This window comes from Sceloporus occidentalis, unplaced genomic scaffold, assembly GCF_023333645.1.
Source record: "Sceloporus occidentalis isolate IW3139 unplaced genomic scaffold, rSceOcc1.0.p SCAF_24, whole genome shotgun sequence".
NCBI classification, from domain to species: domain Eukaryota; kingdom Metazoa; phylum Chordata; class Lepidosauria; order Squamata; family Phrynosomatidae; genus Sceloporus; species Sceloporus occidentalis.
The window spans coordinates 12,963,420-12,984,685 of NW_028317004.1; the positions used below are offsets into that span (position 1 = coordinate 12,963,420).

The 21,266-nt window shown below is 38.2% G+C and overlaps 1 protein-coding gene across 1 annotated transcript; it reads right to left on the minus strand.

The window, feature by feature from the left end:
- Positions 1-121: 121 nt before the first annotated feature.
- LOC149300646 (plasminogen receptor (KT)-like) lies at positions 122-20,742 on the minus strand. Its single transcript, XM_089485205.1, has 4 exons — positions 20,662-20,742; positions 2,606-2,736; positions 663-772; positions 122-243 (listed from the first exon to the last, which is right to left on the minus strand). Exons 1-4 carry the CDS (start codon positions 20,740-20,742, stop codon positions 122-124), a joined length of 444 nt encoding a protein of 147 aa, XP_089341331.1.
- Between the last annotated feature and the right edge of the window lie 524 nt (positions 20,743-21,266).

Here is a 21,266-nt window from a genome sequence, read left to right on the forward strand (position 1 = left end):
GTGTGTGTCAGATTACATAGCGAGAGCTATGAGGTTCTTGTAGACGGAGTTTGAGGGAAGGGATCGGCAGTGCATGGACAGATTTTTTGGTGCTTCTTATGGCCAGCTGAAAGCGCCTTTTCTATTTTTCTATGAATAAGTTTCTCCGAGCTCTTCTTTCCTTTTCAATGCTCTCAAATGTCGGCAGCCCACTAGGTAATTCTAACAAGCTGTTTTCCTTTTGAATAATGTTCTCAGCTTCACCTAAGTACAAAAAAATAAATGAAAAAAAATTAATAGTGGTTAAGTGAGTAGACAGCAGTTTGCTTGTTCGAACGAATAAAGGCCTATGCAACCGAAAAAACAACTCACATATGGCAAAAAACAAAGTGGGGAAGAAGCACAGTGATTCCTTTAGGTGGCTGTTATGTGCTTGCAATGCTACAGAGAGCTTTACCCCCTAGGTACAGGCGTAAGGAATGAGCTTGGATAAAGTATATTCACAAAACACATGCAACAAATAGCGGAGATCACATATGCATAAACACCCAAAAGGAGAGTTGTTTGCTTTCCTTGACTTCACTATACAATATGAACAGCAAACACCAGTGAGCTTCTGCATGGCCGAACTTGTATAATGTATAGTTAGGTTAGTGAGTTCTCCAGTCTCCTCGCCTAGGTACCTTTCATCCTGCTAACTAGAGTCCCATAGCCCATGTCCATCTGGTATGCAAAAACAAATCCGAGTGGCACAATAGGCACGAATAAGGCTGGCTTCTTACTTTTAATGGCCCTGTACAGAAACATAAATATGTGTTAGACAGTTTACAGGAACAGTGGAAAGCTGGATTTTTTACACGCATTGGAGGACCTTAAGTGCTGGTGGGGCTACAGACAGGTTGAAATGTGCATCTGCCTAAAGTGCAATTCAGGTGGAGTGCGATAAAAGTGGTTCAGTCACCATAGCAACTAAACCGGGCTAATACAACTTATGATATTTCCAATGGAACACCTATACAGCAGGCTATAACAATATCTGGTACCACAAAACCTGAATTCAAGTTTGCAGTTCATGCTTGTACACAGGTAGTTTAGTTGGGGATATATACTCTTCTCCCTAAGCATACTGCGTTAATGGTATTTCATTTTGACTGTAAGGCAGGGTGCCAGTGATGGCTTTTGTTGTAAATGCAACAGAATATATATATAAGAGGGAGGCTTTCTGAAAATAAACACACATACATTATTTTAAAGAAGCAGTGTATCCTAAGAAATAGTTGATGGTAGGAGTTTGAGTGCAAAAAACAAAACCCCAAATATTTACAGGAATAATAAAATTAACCAATATATTACGTATCTCCATATTTATTAGGAGAACTAAAATGTCATCCTCAGTAGCGTTACGAAAAATAGTTTCTGGCATACATATTTCTGTAGAGATGCAGTGTTTGTATTGTGAATACTTTGATGATTCATAATGTGTATGCCATACTGTGCAGGCAATAAAGAACAAGCCTGACATGCACTTGAAATGCAACCGCAAAGCTCAATGACCAAATATACATATTTGCAGTTTCTCTAAAAGTTCTAGCTTTCAGTCTGTCCTACTGCATAAAGAACGTGTATTTCTTTTCAGAACACTCAGCGCTACTGGCCTGCTTTATTACACAAGACGAATAATCGTAAGGTTTAGATTTCCAATATTTATACTTCTTCCCTGCCTAAAACATTCAACAATATTCAGTCTTCCTTCATGTTATTTATTCTGTTCATTGTCCCCTAAGCCAGAGATCCTCTTCTCAGTAACCATTCCCACATCTCAAATCCAACATCATTGTGTGTCCTCAGTTGTCTATCTCAATCTTTGGTCTTATTTTCAAAGCCCTTCTTTATAAAACTTATTTACCCTTCCATTCATATCGATAAAAATGTTTGTCCAGGGGTCTTATTCAAAAAACAAAAATTGGTAACCAGGTATATTCACATTTATACCCTGTTGCCATAAGTTTTTCTGTCTATGTTGGCCATTGTAGTCCCAATGTATGCTCATGAAATTTAGGAGATCGTAAAAATAAAAACTCCTCCAATCACTCGTAACTTAATGAGGGAGATGCAGAAATGTACGTCGGTGATAAACGTTTTATTCTGAAAGAGTAATTGTGACACAGGCAGCATTCGCTATGTACGCATGAGATGACTAGCACCTGAAAAGGCACATTTGTGACTGCCATTCTAAAATAGAAAAATGATGTATAAACGAGGTTAAGAATTCTGTCATAGACTTATTAATAATTCTGTTGTAGACTATTCATTAAAAAGTTGCCAGAACGCAACATGGTAGAACACTTTAGTACCAGAATTCTCTACCACCCCTTCTTTGACATGTTCTGAATTGCGGACAAGACTCACAATGTGATAATGAAAACGTCAGTGTATAAAGAGTCCCAATGGTTCCCGTTATTGTCCTCAGACAGATATTTTTTGTACAAACGGAGAGGAAATTAAAATGGGAACTATGCATACAGTTAGAAACTTGCTTTTTAATTTTTATACATCTCCCCCCCGTGTTCTGTATAATGATTCATTGTGAACATGAACAATGCAATTGTTCGACAAAACTACAAACCCGGCTGTTAAGCTGATAGCTGCCAAGGTGAAAAATGTCCCATAATATTTAAGGAATTCCCGACTCCAGGCAATCTGCATGGCCATCTGCCTTTCTCGCATCTGATTTTGCATGAGGATTTGTCTTTCCAACTGGAAGGTAGAAAACAATATAAGACAAACTTAGTTAGGAAACACCGCAATGCAATTTGCACACCTGAACACGGTTGTACCGTTATTAGCCAGATCTGTCATCCATCAGTATGCAATTTGATTTGTATTTTTAATGTTATAAAAACTAATTCCTTAAACTGCAAATGCAACAAAATGTTATCTGTATTTTATTTGAGGCAGGTGGTTCCATACGCACACAATACAAACACATACAATTGTAAACCTTTGCTTTTACAGTGTTGCCAATTGAAGGAAACTACACATATCTAACAATGCATACAAACACCAAGGCCATCAGGCCCTTGTGGTTGACAGATCTTGTGATGTATTACCTTTGCAGATCACTCTATTGCAATATCAAGGTGCATGGTACACTGCCTAGTTGGCACAGCCTATGTAGTATCTCTTCTTCTGCACCATGAGTAAGTTATTGACACAAAGCCCCAGTGCAAAAAAACACAATCAAAGCACAGCAAAAGAAAGATGATCCACCTGGGGTGCAGCTCTGGGACACACCTAAGACAGCACCCAGCATAAATATACTACCGTGTGTGTGCATATGTCATGTGAAAAAGAAAATACACTCTTTGGATTCTATGGTTTTACATATCAGGATTTAATAACAATCATCCGTTCCTTAGCTGGTCTAAAAATTAGGTAAATACAAACTGAGATAAACAATAATACATGACACCGTGTCATAATTTATTGAACAAAAATAAAGCCAAAATGGAGAAGCCATGTGTGTAAAAACTAAGTACACGTTATGATTCAATAGCTGGTAAAACTTGAAAAAATAATTTTCTGTACGACTTTATCAATGTCTCACATCAGTCTCACATCTAGGGCTGCAACTAACGATAATCGATTAATCGGATAAAAAAATTTAATTTTTTCATTTACTATAATTTAAATAATTAATAAGTAAGTGACATAGGATGTAAGAAACAAACAGCAGAATAAAAAAAACTGATAAAAATGCATATTTTGTTTTTATTTCCCAACCTGCCCCCCCCCCCCAGTTATGCACATTTGAGCCCAGGCTTGCCACACTGCCTCCCAGAAATGCCACACTGCCCTCCCAGACATGCCACGCTGCCCTCCCCACATATGCCTTATATAGCCTATATGCCTTATACCCCCAGATATGTCACTCCCAAGGTATGTCGTATACCCCCCTATGCCATAGTGCACTCATAGATTTGCAGACTCGTTCACAGACAATACTTTTATAAACAGATACAGGGTTAATCTTCACTGCCCCCAGGATTTAGATTCCCCTCAGTTTGCCCCCCTTTAACTCTAACTGCACCTTAAGTTAATAAATAAAGTTAACAACTGCCCCTAAATTAACCCTAAACACCCCATCAACCACAACTGCCCCTAAATTAACCCTGAAGACCCCATCAACCACAATTAACCCTAAACACCCCACTAACTATAACTGCCCCTAAATTAACCCTAAACCCCCTCACTAACTATAACTACCCTTAAATTAACCCTAAACACCCAACTATAACTGCCCCTAACTTGCAGCAGCCCAAATATTAATTTTATACTCACCAGTGAGTTCTTGAGCCATGTCGACGGTATAGGAAATGGGCGAGGCCAATCGACAATTTGGCCCCGCCCCTTCTTTATCCCTGTCCCTGCCTGCAGTCACTGCCGATTGGCCCCGCCCCCTTTCCCACTGTCCCTCCTTGCAGCCAATCGGCAGTGACTGCAGGGAGGGACTGGAAAAAGGAAGTGGGCGGGCCAATCGGCAGTGACTGCAGGGAGGAACTGTAAGTAGGAGCTGCTGCTGTGAGTCACTTTAATGGATTATAAAACAATGGGTATTTTTCAGAGCATTTGCGCTGAAAAAAACCCTCATTTTATAATCAGTAAAAATCAAATCAACTAATCGATAATGAAATTCGTTGGCAACGATTTTCATTATCGATTTTATCGATTAGTTGTTACAGCCCTACTCACATCAGGCATTTATTTATGCATAGGTCTCTTAACGTCCCGCCACAGCATTTCAATCAGGTTGAGGTCTGGACATTGACTGGGCCTTTGCAACAACCTGATTGGCTGGAAAAAAGAAAACATTCTGTTGTAGATTTACACATTTTTTTTAATGTTTGGAGCAAACTACATGAAACTCTTTGCTGCCACTCTCAGGCACCACTACTACTACTACCACCACCAACACTCTAAACCCCTTACATTTCATCATCTACTTTAATCACTGTCTCAGCCAAAATGATGCACAACCCCATAGATTCCTCAGGCAAAATGTAAGTTATTTTAGACAACACTTGAAGTAATAAGTTAATGCCCCAAAAATCCCCAAACATAACTATTATTAGTATGTAATTTAAAAAAGCAATTCTGTATGAATAAATTATTTCCCTAGATGTAAATCCAAATAGATAGGGGTTCTTTGTTAATGTCAATGGCAGTGCATACATGCCAACACCATATGACACCCTCTCTCCTTCCCTTCCTCTCTCACATTGCTTCTCCTTCTCCCTGTGCCGCTTGTACTCACTCTGCAAGTTGCTGTTAACATAAAAAGTGTTAAGTAAGCCCACTGGGCACCTCTGTCACCAGGGCTCCTGGGTGCCATGCTCATATCTAAGTGCACCCCTGATCCAAATAAATAACTCCAATGGTTAACACCGATAACTTTTAAATCTTGATAAAACATATCTTATAACATCTACATTTCACTAACTGTTCCCGCAATTTTTTTTTTATAAACTGCAGAAGAAACCAAACTACAAAATCCCATTAAATACAGCTCAACTCTTTGATGAGTAACTGCTTATACCGTCTTATACTTAATCTTCCAGTCCTTTATACACTAGTATGACACTATTATTCAAGGTCCTTCATCCAAAGACATGCACTCATCACTTTAATGTATTGGTGTCCAATGACCACTTAACACTATATTAAAAATAATTAGTTTTTGTCCTGGTACAAATTACTGCGTATTAATACTCAATGTTTATTACCCACAGCAGGGTTTGCTGAAGATGAACGAGGTCCCGAGGCGGTAGAAAAGAATTATTATGTACAATAAATCAGAATGTTCCCAACCTACCCTGCAAACAGTTGCACAACACCCTGGGTTGACATGGAGGCGACACAGGCAAAGCTAATGAGTTCCTTAAAATGCAATTAGCAGATGATATCAAGTTGAATCAGTAACAACTACAACAAAAGTATTTCAAGCAATTTTCCTACAACAAACTTAAAACAGCAGACTTGAAGCTGCAGTAACTTAGGGGCAGGTGTACGCCAAAAAGGTCTTGCGAAGAATAGCCACAAACTATGGACTGTAAAATGAAATTAAAAAAAGAAATGATAAAAGGACGGTCTAATACCCCATGAAGCCTCATTAACAAAAATAGATATTAAAGTAAAGGCACCACAATGCATTAAAGGCAATGTAACGGATGGAGTATTCCTTTAAGACTGTGACCTAGCGCAACGAAGAAGACCAACCAAAATGTTGGATAGAGGCAATAAAGTAATTTTATTCTATATTCTTACTGATAAAGTAAAGAAAGGAATGCAAAACTCTAAATTGCTTTGTACAGTTAACACATCACCTGAGCAGGAGGAAGATCAGACATATGGTGCTGGATTTCTGAAAATATCTTAAAAAAAAAAAAATACACCTTATCAAACGCACAAGACAGACATATCAGAGTCCAACATTCTTTGCTGATTTCCTATCAAACTTCTTGAATAATGGTGAATAAACGATACAAAAACAAAGAGTCAAATAAATACATGTAAAACAGAGAATAAAAAAAATAATAATTACAAATCAAATCAGTGGGTCCTCCAAAGCACTGCAGTGTCTAATTTGGTCATGGGGTAGATGAAGGTTACATTTCCTACCAGCTGATAAAAATTAGGTTTCGGCTGAAAGTGATAGGTGTATCTTTTAATGCCAAATACAGCTTTAATCAACATTTTTTAAGCAACCTTTTTTTTTTTTTTGCTGGTTGCTTTGTATTCTACAAAGTACTTAAAATATCGATTATCACAGTTCTATTTTTTTTAAAAAACACACACATTTTGACTGTCGTTCTGCCTTAGACTTAATTGTGTCTGTGGAATATAAGAGCCACCCATTTATCTCATGCCCTTTTTTTCGTCAGCACCTTTTTCCTTATCCACAATGATTTCTTCTTCTTCTTCTTCTTCTTAATGTAACAGGAGCAGGTGGAGTGATACACATCTAATAACAACTAGACAACCCAAACGGCAAGCTCAATCATTTTTATATTTGGCACTGCTGTGTGAGTGCAGCGTACTCATTCAAAGACAAATTGGGCTATTAAGACAAAATACCAGACAAGGTCCACACCTGTTATTTTATTTCCAATAAAGAATATGTTTTATATATATATATATATATATATACATACAAACATATACATACACAAACTATATGTGTTTATTTGGTAAGGCAAAAAGAGGCTTGATTCCTTAGTTACATGATGGACACATTCACTAATACAGAACACTATCTGATAACTCATCTAGAAATATAAAATATACACTTAGCTACCCACCGAAGCACAAGTTCATAAGAGTGCCACAGTCACTTGAATGGTAAAATCGACAACATTTTGGTTAGTTCTTTCATACGGGGAGCGATCAATACATTCTATGACTTTGTCTATTACTGTACAAAGGCCTATACAAATGGGGAAAAACGTTTGCCTCTTATTACCTTACTATAGTGTTGAGAAATTTGTGTTTCAGTGTCGCTTGTTCTAATATAAGTGGACAGGAAAAAGAAGAAACAAATGTATCAAGTTTTACGTGGGGGAAAAAATAAAAGTGGAACACAAATCCCGCAAATGTGCCTTGGGTGTAAAATGGATAAAACTTATCCAACATCGCTGAGAATCAGTCAAAGACAACCCAAAGGACACAAAAGTGAAAGAAAAAAAAGTAATAGACTGGTAAGTAAGCATTCAATAATTTGACAATCTCCTCCAGATTATATCACGTGATTCTGACTGAAGAATTAGCATGTATTGAGTTTCTGCAAAACGGGTTCCAAAATTGTTAACCTAAAAATGAAAACGATGCTTAAAATAAGAATTGATATCTTTCAAACTATACAGAATAATTTGAAGACAGAACTTGTCACATCGCATTTAAAGACTTCTAGTATCGCTTCTCAAAAGTAGCAGGAACATTGGGACAAACGTGTATCGTCTGGGGGTGATTACTTTCAAAGCAACAGCACAATTTATAATAATGTACATTATTCTTTGAAATGAAATCTAAGCCTTCAAAGATTCTGATCACATCACACATAAACCACAACTCTTAAAACAACTAAGTCTAGACCCCAGAGGAGGTAACATCAAGATAGAAGAAAAAATAAATATATATACGCACACATATATATATATTATATATAAAATACTATATAATACTATATTATATTATACAATATGACCTACTAAAAATAACAAAAACAATGGGCAAAATACACATGTGTTACGATTTTATGATGCAACATGCCAGAATGTGCTATATGTATCTTTTTTAACACGCTACACGTGAAAATATGCGTCATAAACTTTAAACCCCCAACCTGCTCCTGACTTTTGACCAATTAGGAAGAATAAGCCCGGCAGTCTTCACTAATTGATACATGGAGTTTGACAGGATCACATAATGTCGTCATAACGAAGCACGGCAGCAGCTAATGCCTGGAAATCTTACCTCGGAGGACCTAATTTAAGTCTTTGCGCTCCGGTAAATGATACAAATGTTTGAATGTTGTGGAATAAAACGCAGTCGTTCATCCTGCCTGTCAAAACTCAGAATCAAACACTCAGGACATCCGTGCCCTAATCAATACTGTCAAAAAGCAAATGTTTCATGTTTGCACTAATTGGCATCATTACATTGCTTTTTTTTTGCTTCCCAATGGTATTTCTTAATGATAGTTAGGTCTGCTCAGAACAGATTATGAAAGTTAAGTGAAGTGGTGAGCTTGCCGACAAGAAAATATATACGTTTCCGATGCTGAAGGCATTATTCTGTTCTGGAGAGTCAAGAGCAGAATGCTGAAGCATGTTTGATTTTAAAAAAGCTTGAGAAACTTACTTGTTTTAAGGAGTTAGTAATACAGTTTAATGAATCAACATTCACAGAGTAGGAAATTTAAAATTTTCACTCAGAGGGTAGTAGCTAGATAGAACAGAGTTCCAGCAGATGTGGTAGAGGTTAAACATGCATGGGATAGGCACATGGCTAACATATATATATATATATATATATATATATATATATATATATATATAATATGTACACATTCAGTGTTTGGTCTTACTAATGATACATAAAGATGCATCCATGCACCCCGTGTAATACAGGGCAACAAACTGCCTCAGACAGCAAGCTGGTGGATAGTATTTCATTGACAAGTCCATTCAGTTTCTAATGTGTTATTGTCCTAAGCCACGCTTAATTGCCACATAAACAAAAGTAGTGTCCTCTGTGGCTCCTTATTTCCCCAAATGGAGTTATACAAATGAAATGTTTCCAATGCAGCCTCAAGGATTTTTGCTAGCCTCGGAAACAGACAGATATCGGCACTGTCTTATTGATATCAAGTACGTATAAAAACAGTCCTTCTCTGATATTGCTAACTGGGGCTTCATTTACTAAACTGTTTGGTTTTTTTAAAAAAATTCTTTTTGCAGGAGACCTGTGGTTCTGAACTCACCAATTACACCGTGCTTTACGAAGGTCCAATCCCAATGAGCTTCCCCAGCATGTGGATCTCGGCTGGCTTTGTAGAATTCACACCCATGAGATTCCTTAAAAATCTCCTTACCAATTAAGCTCACAGCGATGAATCGGTTACATATATTACATATCTGGGAACTTCCAGGCTACCTTTTCGGGTAGGACTAACTGCTTATATAAGGCCGGGGGTAGTCCCAGATAGTGTAAATCTGTATTGGAGTGGGAGGGGCATAGGTCCGAAAATGGGGGTGCCTAAATACCACTCCCACAACCCGGAAGCAAAGCACAGTGACCTTGAGATCCTGAAAAGCAGTGCTTCACCTGGAGAGCTCTAAGGTAACCCATATATACCCATGAACAGGTCACAGTCACATCGAAAGTCTTGTAAAGGCCCGTTCCCCTCCAACCGCACCCGTAAAAATGTGACATGTGACACATATGCAAAAGTGTGTTTCTTTCTCCTCTAAAAGTGTTTGTTTCTGTCTCATTAAAGTAAAAATACAAAATCATTTCTTTAAACATTCCAAAAAAGAACAAATGCCTTGAATGACAGATGGTCTGAAGTTGGCACTGTAGCATAACAAATCGAGCCAGGTTTGATTCTATGAAAAGCGACAGATGAGGAAAAGGAGAAAAGGTCAATGACTCAGAAAGTGATAGGGTTTAACCCCTTCGTGACAAAGGCTGATTTTACTTTTTGTACCCTTCGTGACAATGGCCGTTTTAACATTTCTGCGCTGCTCGTGTTTAGTTGTAATTTTCTTCTTTCCCGTTTACTGAACCCACACACATTAGATATTGTTTTTTTCCAGGACAAGAAGGGCTTTCTTTAGATGACATTGTTTTGATTGTATCATATTATTTACTATTAAAAAAAGTATAAAATATGGTGAAAACTTTTAGTTGAAAAAACTTTTACTCATCTATAAAAGGTCATAAAAAAACCTGCTAAATAGATTCTACTATTTGTCCTGAGTTTAGAAATACCCAATGTTTTTTTGCTTTTTTCTGCACGTTATGGAGCAATAAGTACAGGTAGCGTTTTGCTATTTCAAAGCCATTTTTTCCAAATCTGGTAATTCTTCCCTCCATGTGCCATTTCGGGTATCAAGTCATATATTTTTGAAAACTAGACAGCCCAGGGTATTCCAAATGCTAGTATTTTAACCCTTTCCAAGCACTAATTCAGCCTGTCAAACTTTATGGTAGTCATTTTTTTGCATTTGGTTTTCCACACACATTTTACTTCAGGTATCAATTAAAACGTTTTCGTATATGTCACTATCACAAAACACCCCAATATGTGTTTAGCAACATCTCCTGAGCGCAGTGATACCCCACATGAATGATTTTGCCTGGCTGTTTGGGGGCAAAAGGGCCACATTTGGGGCATGCGCATTTTTCAATGTTGAACTTTGGCATTTGGGGATCCACTGCCCATGCCCTATTTGGTACATCTTTGAGCCGGGCCATTTCAGTGTGCCCAACAAAACCATATATTTTTGAAAACTAGACACCACAGGGTATTTTAACTCTTTGCATGCACACATTTTACCACCAGCATTTTTTCAAAGTTTGCAGCAGTATTTTTGTGTGTATTTTTCCCACACACACCTACTTTATGTATGAATTTACAGCTCCTGGTATATGCCGCTGTCACACGACACCCCAATATGTGTTCAGCAACATCTCCTGAGTACAGTGAAACCCCACATGCATGGGTTTGTGATTTTTTGGGGGAACTAAAAGGCCACATTTGGTATGTGTGCATTTTTCTAATTGTAAATTAGATGTGCGGCTATCCTTCCCCCCCGTGTTAATTGGAACCTTGTTGAACCCGGCCAATTCAATTTACCCCATCAAATCATACATTTTTAAAAAGTAGACACCCCATGGGCATTTAATATGCCAGTATTTTAACTCTTTCCATGCGAGAATTGTTTTAAGCTAATATGCTAATTTTAGGACTTGCTCACAAAAATATATTTTTTATATTTTATATAAAAAAATTAACATTTTTTTTCAACTTGAAGGTTCCCCTAATTATTATTATTTTTACATTTTACTGGTTTTTTACAATTTTTTTCTAATTATTATTAATTTTATTTTTAATGTATTTTTACTAATCACACTGTGATTAGAAAGCTGAGCTCCATTGACTTGCATGGTTGAATGCAGTACCTGTATTCAACCTGCAAGTGGAGGCAGAGTTCTCTAGAGGGTCTGGAGACCCTGTAGTGAACTTTTTCGTCTTTATTGGTTTTTTTCCTGGGCCGCCGCCATCTTGCTGATGGCGAAAATTACCGGCAGCTGCGGCTGTGACCGCTCTCCGGAGCGGTCACAGTCCATCCCCAGGTGTTTGGTGTCGCTGGATGCCTCCTGATCGAGGCATTCCAGTGACCCCATTTAAAACGGGCGGATGTTGACGCCCCGGGGAGGGGCCAGAGAGGTCGAGGCATTACAGCAACGCCGTTTCGGTGCAGAAAGCGAAAATAGATCGCTTTCTGCACCCGTTTAAAGACGTGCCGGTCCTGGCACGTCAATTGTCGTTAACGACTTGCATTTCGGTGACGTGCCCGGACCGGCAATTGTCATCAAGGGGTTAATAAACTAGTCAGGGGTAAGCATCGTTGTGGTGTCAACAGGGTGTCACTACAGAATGCCTGGCTTCATCCTCACACCATAACTGATTAACAGATTGGTTGGAGAGAGGAAAAGTGAATACACCAGTTTCATTGATCTTTTTTTGTTATTTACAATTAGAGTTAACTATGCCTCTCAACGTGGATGTGGCCAAAACAACTAATACAATAATAACTTAGAAGAATTGCAATGTTTCTCTAATCAAAAAGGTAGAGTTGCACCGTGTTAGCCATAGAAAGACACCTAGATAGTTTTCAAAGCTTGCAATCCATTACACGTAAGTATGATCTTTACCAAAGAAAGATCTAGCACAGAACACAACCCCATCAGTAAAAGCACAAAGCATTTCTGTATTTTAAATGTCTCCTGCTTAGATAATACTCCTGGTGATCTGGCGTTAACTGCTGTTAATGTCAAGGACACTCAATAATATCCTATTACGACAGCACAGAGCAGAGGAGCACAGTATCTCTGCATAAATGCTGTGCTGTAGAAAAGATTGAGGGTCTTAGAGTTTTGAGTGATTCCTTAAAAATACACTTCATATAAGCTGATGATGCCGAATCTTTAGAAGCAAAGGCATTTGTCTCGGATCTTGGTCAAATGGGGAGACAATTGCTTTCCCGTGATAAAAAAGAATGTTCTCATAGCCTATCATACTTTGTCTAGCAATGTTAGAACTTTGAGCTGACAAACATTGCCGTTCCATACCCTTATCCAAACACTTGAGACCCTAACGGATCGGTTTCATAGTGCTACCTTAATATTTGAATTGAAACTGATATTCTGATTAGGGACACGAACTACAAAATCTAACATATAATAGGGTTAATATGAAAATGACACATGGATTTTGAGACGACCTGTACAGGACATTTTGAAGCTGCTTTATATATCTATACCTGCCTCCGTCATGTTCTTTACTAGTCTGTGTGTCATTCAGCGTTATTTAACTACCAAAAAAGAGTATGGTGGTTGACTACAGTCGTGGCCAAAAGTTTTGAGAATGACACAAGTATTGGCCTTCACCAAGTTTGTTTCAGTGTTCTTAGATAATTTTGTCAGATGTTACTATGGTGAAACTTTTGGCCACAATTGTATAAGCAATTGTTACCAAAGAGCATCAAAGCCTTTAGTGCCTTGGCCAAAATGTTTACCCTACTGAGCCCTTGGGGGGGTTAATACTACACCACTACTAAATTACTTTGGTAAATGGCAAAATAGATCAAAGGTTCCAGTCAAACATAGTTGAATCCTCCCTGTTTTGCTGAAATACTTCACCGATTGTTTGGTTTATTTATTATCAGCCCCTAAGAAAAATAAGGGCTAATTGGTTTCATTATATCTGTAAGACAAGTCTCCGTTAGCTTCTCTCTATCTCTCCAAGTCCGTGTGCGTCAGAGACTTTGAAAACACAAACAGAACAAAAAAAGATTCCACGAAAAAAATCAATACAAGGGCACAGCAAATTTAATGTGCAACGAACCCTTTTTAACACATCAGCTTTTGGATTGACTATACAGCCAAGGCCTCTTTTTCATTTACTAGTTTTTAGTAGCATTCTTCTCGTACAATGAATACACAACTCTTGTTATATCCTCTAACAGCGTCAGTGCTACCACCCATAACTCTCTTCACAAAGGGTCTGTTCATTAACAGGAGAGTTTCTTGACTTCGCTATACATTATAATATGAGCGAGTTTCTGCTGCAGGAAGAGCTTGACTGGCCCGGTATAATGTATAGTTCAATCAGTGATAGTTCTACAAAGTCTTCTCATCAGCCCAGCCCTTCTTGCTAGACAAATTTACCAGTGAATAGTGAGGTGAGAGAGTTAAAACTACAACTCTTCCATTTAGTGAATATACCACAAAGACCATTTCATTTTCATAATAACAGCAGCCATGAAATATTGTGAGAAAGCTGAATTAGGAGGCTGGAACATTGATAATTTAACTGCACGCCAAAGCAAAGTGTTCTCTTTTTGTTTATTTGTGAATTAAGTCAATACAGTGCAAGACTATAGGCATCTATCTAGTCATGAAGAATCCATTTAAATCAAGCTATTAAAAAAATATGAGTTATATAAAATATATATAATGAAATATATTCAACACAACGCTGTCTATAACCTATTTATACCAGAAGATCCTAAAAAATACTTTTGGACCAAGATATAGTAAAACAACACCGTAAACATGTGGCAGTAATGTGTTGAAACGTGGGACTGAATTTCAAATTTTAACATTAACATGTATAGTTTACATTTTTTAGCAATATCTAAATGATATTGTGCATACATGTCAATTTATTATATATCTGAAGATAAGACAAAATAAGAAAATATATACATTTATAGAAAAAAGGGAATAAATGTACTAGCACAATATGACATCTCTAACAAATACTAATCCGCAATGGCACAAAAACGTCTGTAAACTACGAGATAATTTTTTCTTGTTTTCAGTTATGTCAAGATAGAGACATAAATAGGAAAACTAAAGCATATCCATTTCCATTTATATGATCTGGCTGTTTAACACCAGGGAAAGTCTTCAGCACTTAAACTTTTGTGCACAAGTAACACACCGATTCAGCTCCTTGGTAAGCGATATAGCCATGAAATATTAGATAGGACTCGCCCAACCTGGGGACACTTTGACGTAGTGGTGGGCTAAGCAATATATATATATATATATATATATATATATATATATATATATATATATATATATATAGTGTGACAGAATCCCAATTTTTATACCTTAGATAGGAGTTTTAATAATGTTTCAATATTATTCACTTTGTATGCTCTGAATTCTTGCTCCTTAATACCATTAGAAGATATTTAGTTGCAATTTTGTTTCTATTAATTAAGACATAATCAGTTCAAAGGTGCAGACCCCAGAGAAATAATACAGCTATCAATTTTATTTCACATTTGGAAAGTTTACTACCCTCTGCGCTACCATTCTTTTAGCTGATGATGTCTGCTCTCAAAAAGTACGTGGGCTAGTCGATTAGGCTGTGGGATTAATGGAGACAAAACATGGACAATTACTTCCAGTTAAAACCAAATTAGCAGCATCCAACTAGCAAAGGGCCCTAAAGACCTCCAGAAACCCACATGACAAGCAATTACTCTGTGCTTCACAGGAAGTTGACAAGAAACAAACATTTCTCCTCATAATTGGAGTTTGTGAACTTCCAAACACTTCTTCTGTTGAGATGAAGAGTGACAAAAGAATGTCACTTTTGGTTCCAGGCAGTCTGGTGTTACATCAACCTGTGACCTTTAAAAATATAATATATACATATGTTCAATGACTTTTAGCTGTACTGTCATTGTAATCCACAGGCACTAAACCTGTCCCCCTGAGGACCGCCGACTGGCCAGTCATTGAAGCAAACACCTTAACAGAACCATATCACCCCAAACTTCGGGCGGTCCTGAAAATACATCCATATAGACCGACCCCCACCACTTCAGATTTTGTTTTTGTGTAGATATTGGATGCTCGACATCTGAACATTTTGTAAAACCTTGGTAATGCAGTGTAATTTTGAGCAACATATCTCAAAAAAAAACCCATCGTGGATCAAAAAAAAAGGTCCAAATAAGGTACAAAGTTATTAAAAGTAATTAAATGACTGTTTATAAAGAATGGCTGGTGAGGTTGAATTAATTTACAATACACTAAAGGTGTATATGGTATGGTATATGAATTAAGTTCAAAGCCAATGCAACCAACTATGTGATATTTTCAACTTAGGATTCAGAAAACATGGTGGGGTCACACAAAGCGACTTGAGAAAATGTCAAACAGCACAGAAAATAGATTTTTTTTTTTAGATTAGTTAGCAATGGTGGAGCAACTGGGTGTTCTTTTTCTGTCAAGAATTTATAAACAATGCTATAAAACAATCTTAAGGCAGTTTTTTGCCTCCTTAGATCAGAAGCAGTAAAACGGAATGCTGGACATTGTGGTAGATGAGGGATCATTTATATGACCCTGGCTATGCATTTGCTTGAAGTGCTAACAATAATGAAAACCGTAAATCTAAATTACTAAACATTAAATTAGAATAAAAATAATAACACGTCAATATTATTAGTGCTAGGTTCGTTTATGGTTTATCTTAACTATGGCAGTTCTCCTTTAATAGACTCCATTTGCAAATATTTACTTAAATTGTCCCTTTAAAGGAACAAAGACATAGGTTTTTTTTCTCTCATAAATTGGTGGACAAGCAAACAAATTACAAACAGATCTAAGTAACAATATTACTTACTATACTGGGTCTTGGACCAGATAACCCTTATTATGTGAACCTATTAATAACTTCTATGCTGTAACTCAATTTGTTCAGCGCTACTTCTGTCAAACGCTACCTTTCGGTTGTTGCTGGAACAAACCTGGCTATTTTTAACACTTTTACATTCATCAATTAAACGCCCCGCCCGTTCATAGCGGTTGGTAAAAAACACGTAGCAGAAATGATATCACTTATTAGGTGTAAATAGCACTGAAGATAAATATCAGAGCTATGCTGATCCCAAGAAAGGTTCATATATTAAGCAGCACTTTATGTTATTTTTATAATGGCTGTATAGTTCAGGGACAGAACTACACAAAGAAACTGAAAACCAAGATGAGAAAGGGCCACCTAGTGATAGTTCAGCAGTTAAAACCTTATACATATCGCGCTTTAGAATGGAGGCAATGGAATTTGACGGTGCTGTATAAAACAATAAATAATAACAACAATATTGTGTCAGCCACAACAGAAGGATGTCTAGTTTGTGGCCATATTCTGTTTGGTAATTTTCTTACAAATACAGAGGGGATGAAGTAACGATGAATTCATTTTAATTCACTTCCCCTGAATCAAAGACACGTAATAAACCAGCTTACTTTTGGACTACATCGATTACGTCTCTTTGCCAGAGCGGCTGTTTAAAATTGGACACCTACATAAGAATTTTACACGTTGCATTCTAGTCTTTGGGAAAGACTAACACGCAATCTGTAAACTTCAGAAACAAAGTTAATTGCGGAAGGATGTAAACGCTATACACCGCCAGGCTGGCAAACAGTTCAGGAGTCAAAAGACTATAGCACCTGCTCATACCATGGCTACAGTACTGGCAAGACAATCGAGCGATATCATGGTAACCTAGGTACAATACCGGATGCTATTCTTCATAAACTTCCGTATTTTCAGTTTGATGCAAAAAAATATATTTAGTGTACACAGTTTTAGGCAGGTGGGAAAAAATGCTGTAAATATTGATTCATTTAGATTTCTCTTCTGTTCACTCACTTTACATTTTGTTAAATGATAAAAATAAATTATTAACATGTCTATTTCTGAAGGCATTCTTACTTTACAGTATTTTTTATACCTGCCTTAAGCTTTTGCACAGTACTGTAGGTGATCTGATTATCCAGATTGCGTAATTCACTGTATATGTATAAGTGATTTGCATCCGCACCGCTCCACAGAACATCAACTCAGTCTGCTTCCCTCTTTAGCATGTTACAATTTATCAAAATAATATATTCATTTACTATGTTATACCTTAGAATAGCACTAAAGCGGGAGTTTGCTGGAAAGCTGCAGATCCAAATCACTAACAATTATACATTATAAGCATTTGGCATACACCAAAGGCTGAGCTGGTCCTGCGCAATCAATATCTGGTGGGGTAACTTTCAAGAAATTTCACAGATTTAAAAGGGATTTTCTGTCTCTTATAAACAAGCAAGAGACGGAAAGCTTTGGGAGGTCAGTTCCAGGAAGTTGGGATGAATATATGTTATGTCAAATGCATATGAACTCAGCGACCAATAACAATGAGAAGCTAATGGGCATGTTGGTACATATTATGTTTGAAGCACAAAGGTAGTAAGACCCAAAGACAGTTATGTATAAATGGCGATTCAAGGGCAAAGTCCTAAAAATAAGTAAAAGGTTTTTGACTGCTAAAACCACAATTCCAACTTTGCACCAAAAAAACCTTTTAAGTCCTTTAGCCCTAAAGCGTGCAATTAAAAAGGCATACATCGAAACAGATTCTCAGTCACTTATAAAATATGCATGTTTTCAGGTATACTTGGTTCACACTAGGGCTGCAACAACGAATCGATAAAATCGATAATAATCGATTATGAAAATCGTTGTCAACGATTTTCATAATCGATTAGTTGAATCGATTTTTATCGACTTATAAAATTATGTTTTTCAGAGCAAACGCTCTGAAAAACTCCCGTCCTTCTATAATCCGATCTCAAATAGAGATCGGGTTATAACTCTAGAATCCAGACCCCCCGCAGAGCTGCAGGAGACCTGGATCCTCTCTGCCACCCGGTGAGGGTCTGTGCAAAACGCGCAGACATCCTCCGCTTCTCCCCTCCACTTCCGCCGGGGCTTCTATTACTGAACCCGGCGTCACGTGACCTTCCGGTGTGGCTTCCATCATGGAAGCCCCAACGGAAGCGGAGGGGAGAAGCGGCTGTCTGCGCGCATCACACAGACCCCTACCGGCTGCCGGAGAGGATCCAGGTCCCGCTGCAGCGCCTGCTGGGGATTTGGATTTTAGTGCGCGATGTGCGCAACCTCGCTACTTCATCTCGCTGCCACTTCCACCTGCCCCACCAGGGGTTAATATATCAACAGAAGAAAAACAGGACAAGTAAGCAGCACTGGGTAAATATTATCTTTATTTTTATGCTCATTTGCCCTGTGTTTCTTCTGTTGATATATTAACCCCTGGTGGGGCAGGTAGAATTTTTGCGGGATCTATTAATTATGTGCATTTGTGGTTTTTTTTTTATGTCTAGAATATTTGATTTATTGTCCATATATTTATATATATTTATATTGTATTGTGTATTTTTTTTGTCTATATTTAATAAATATAAAAAAACAATTTTAGTGATGTCAGTTTTTCTTATATCGGGGGGCATAAGACATATCAGGGGGCACAGTGGCATAAAGGGGCTATAAAGCATATCAGGGGGCACAGTGGCATAAAGGGGCTATAAGGCATATCAGGGGGGACAGTGGCATAAAGGGGCTATAAGGTGTATCAGGGGGGACAGTGGCATAAAGGGGCTATAAGGCATATCAGGGGGGACAGTGGCATAAAGGGGCTATAAGGTGTATCAGGGGGGACAGTGGCATAAAGGGGCTATAAGGCGTATCAGGGGGCACAGTGGCATGAAGGCGCTATAAGGCATATCAGGGGGCACAGTGGCATCTCAGTGGCATATAGGGGTAAAAGGCATATCGGGCATGGTGGCATATCAAGGGTAAAGGCATATAGGGGGCTATAAGGCATATCAGGAGGGCACAGTGGCATATCGGGGCACTGTGGCATATATATGGGGCTATAAGGCATATCAGGGGACAAAGTGGCATATCAGTGGCATATAGGGGGCTATAAGGCATATCAGGAGGGGTATAATGCATATCAGGGGGCACAGTGGCATATTAGGGGACAAAGTGGCATATCAGTGGCATATAGGGGGCTATAAGGCATATCAGGAGGGGTATAAGGCATATCAGGGGACAGAGTGGCATATAGGAGGTATCCCCTTATACCTCCTATATGCCACTCTGTCCCCTGATATGCCTTATACCCCTCCTGATATGCATTTCTGGGACAGAGAGGCAAGCTGGGGGTGAGATGTGCATAACTGGGCAAAAATAGTTTACATGAATATTTACTAGTAAAGCTTTTTTTGGTATTTTTTGAGTTCTTGTTAAAATATAGCTTTAATTATTATTATTATTTTTTTTTTACCCGATTAATCGAAAAAATAATCGGCCAACTGATCGATTATGAAAATAATCGTTAGTTGCAGCCCTAGTTCACACATTTTTAAAAATTAAGTGAAACATAGAACCTTACTACTAAGGCAGTGGAGCACACCTACATTGGCACATGTTTGGAGTTTATTCACTTAAGCAGGAGTAGGAAGGAGAAGCCACAGAAGAACTGCATTTTCAACTCATCATTATACAAAATGAACATCAACCCCAGCGTGCCTGAAAAAAAGAGCATGTTTGGCCGTATAATGCAGACGTGCAAATCGAGGTCGTCTTCTAATCAGACCTCAAGTGAGGTCTGACTACAAGACTAAGATCCAGATCCCCCGCAGCGCTGCAGGGTACATGGATCCTCCTGTCTGGTAACCTCAGCTGCTGCCGGCACTTACACCGGGCGTCTATCACCGAGCACCGGCGAAAGCGCAGGCAGCAGCGTAGGTTGTTATGGGTAATGAATTCAGTGAGTTGTAACCTCATCTCTCCTACTAACTCTACGGCCAGCTCTCCGCTAATTAACCCATTTTGGGTTGTATATGTTGCCGAATGTTTTTCACAGCATCTCCTAGGCTATGATACCAATAGGACATTCAACTGCCTACTTAAAATGACGCTAAAAGTAACGTGACAGGTCATTATAAGCTAACCTGAAGCTGTGAGTTCATCATCATGAATTCCTGCTGTTTCTTCATGTTTTCATCCACGGCTCTGGAAAAAAGGGACCCCATTTCTACCTAACCTGAAATAAACAATTGAAGAAAGAAAAAAAAAAAAAAAGACAGTAAAGAAGGATGACACAATCAAATGTATTCAACACACACCACATTGCTACTGAAAGAAACAGTCATGACTATTTTTTTCATTTGCTTGTATGTTAATAAACACCTCAACCGTTTGGCATGTCTGGTCTAGTCTGCCATACTAGACTTTGTGCCCAACCCCAATGTCCTGTGCAGTACTTGCATCATAGCGTGACTAGCGTAGCCTGCTCTACTAAGCTATAAATAATATCACAACATTAAAGCTTCCAGCACAGACAGCACAGAGCTAAAAGGTATAAATATGGCCACATTGTCTGTAGCCGCCCACGACCCTCTCCTCAGCAGCTGGCAATGTGCATCCAGCATTGTATGACACAATGGAGAAGAGTGTAGGCTTACAGAGAGTTATGGTGAATATAGTTTATAAAACATGTAAAAACTAGTCATTGAACGCCACCATGTGGATGCGGAATCCAACTCCATAAAAGGTA

Bases quoted from the DNA above. Each gene is read 5' to 3' on its own strand.
- LOC149300646 (XM_089485205.1), bottom strand. From the start codon at position 20,742: ATGGGGTCCCTTTTTTCCAGAGCCGTGGATGAAAACATGAAGAAACAG. The intron at 773-2,605 runs GTTTGTAGTTTT...GTTTCTGTACAG, and splicing joins GCTATCAGCTTAACAGCCGG to GGCCATTAAAAGTAAGAAGC. The intron at 244-662 runs GTACCTAGGCGA...TTTTGTACTTAG, and splicing joins TCTAGTTAGCAGGATGAAAG to GTGAAGCTGAGAACATTATT.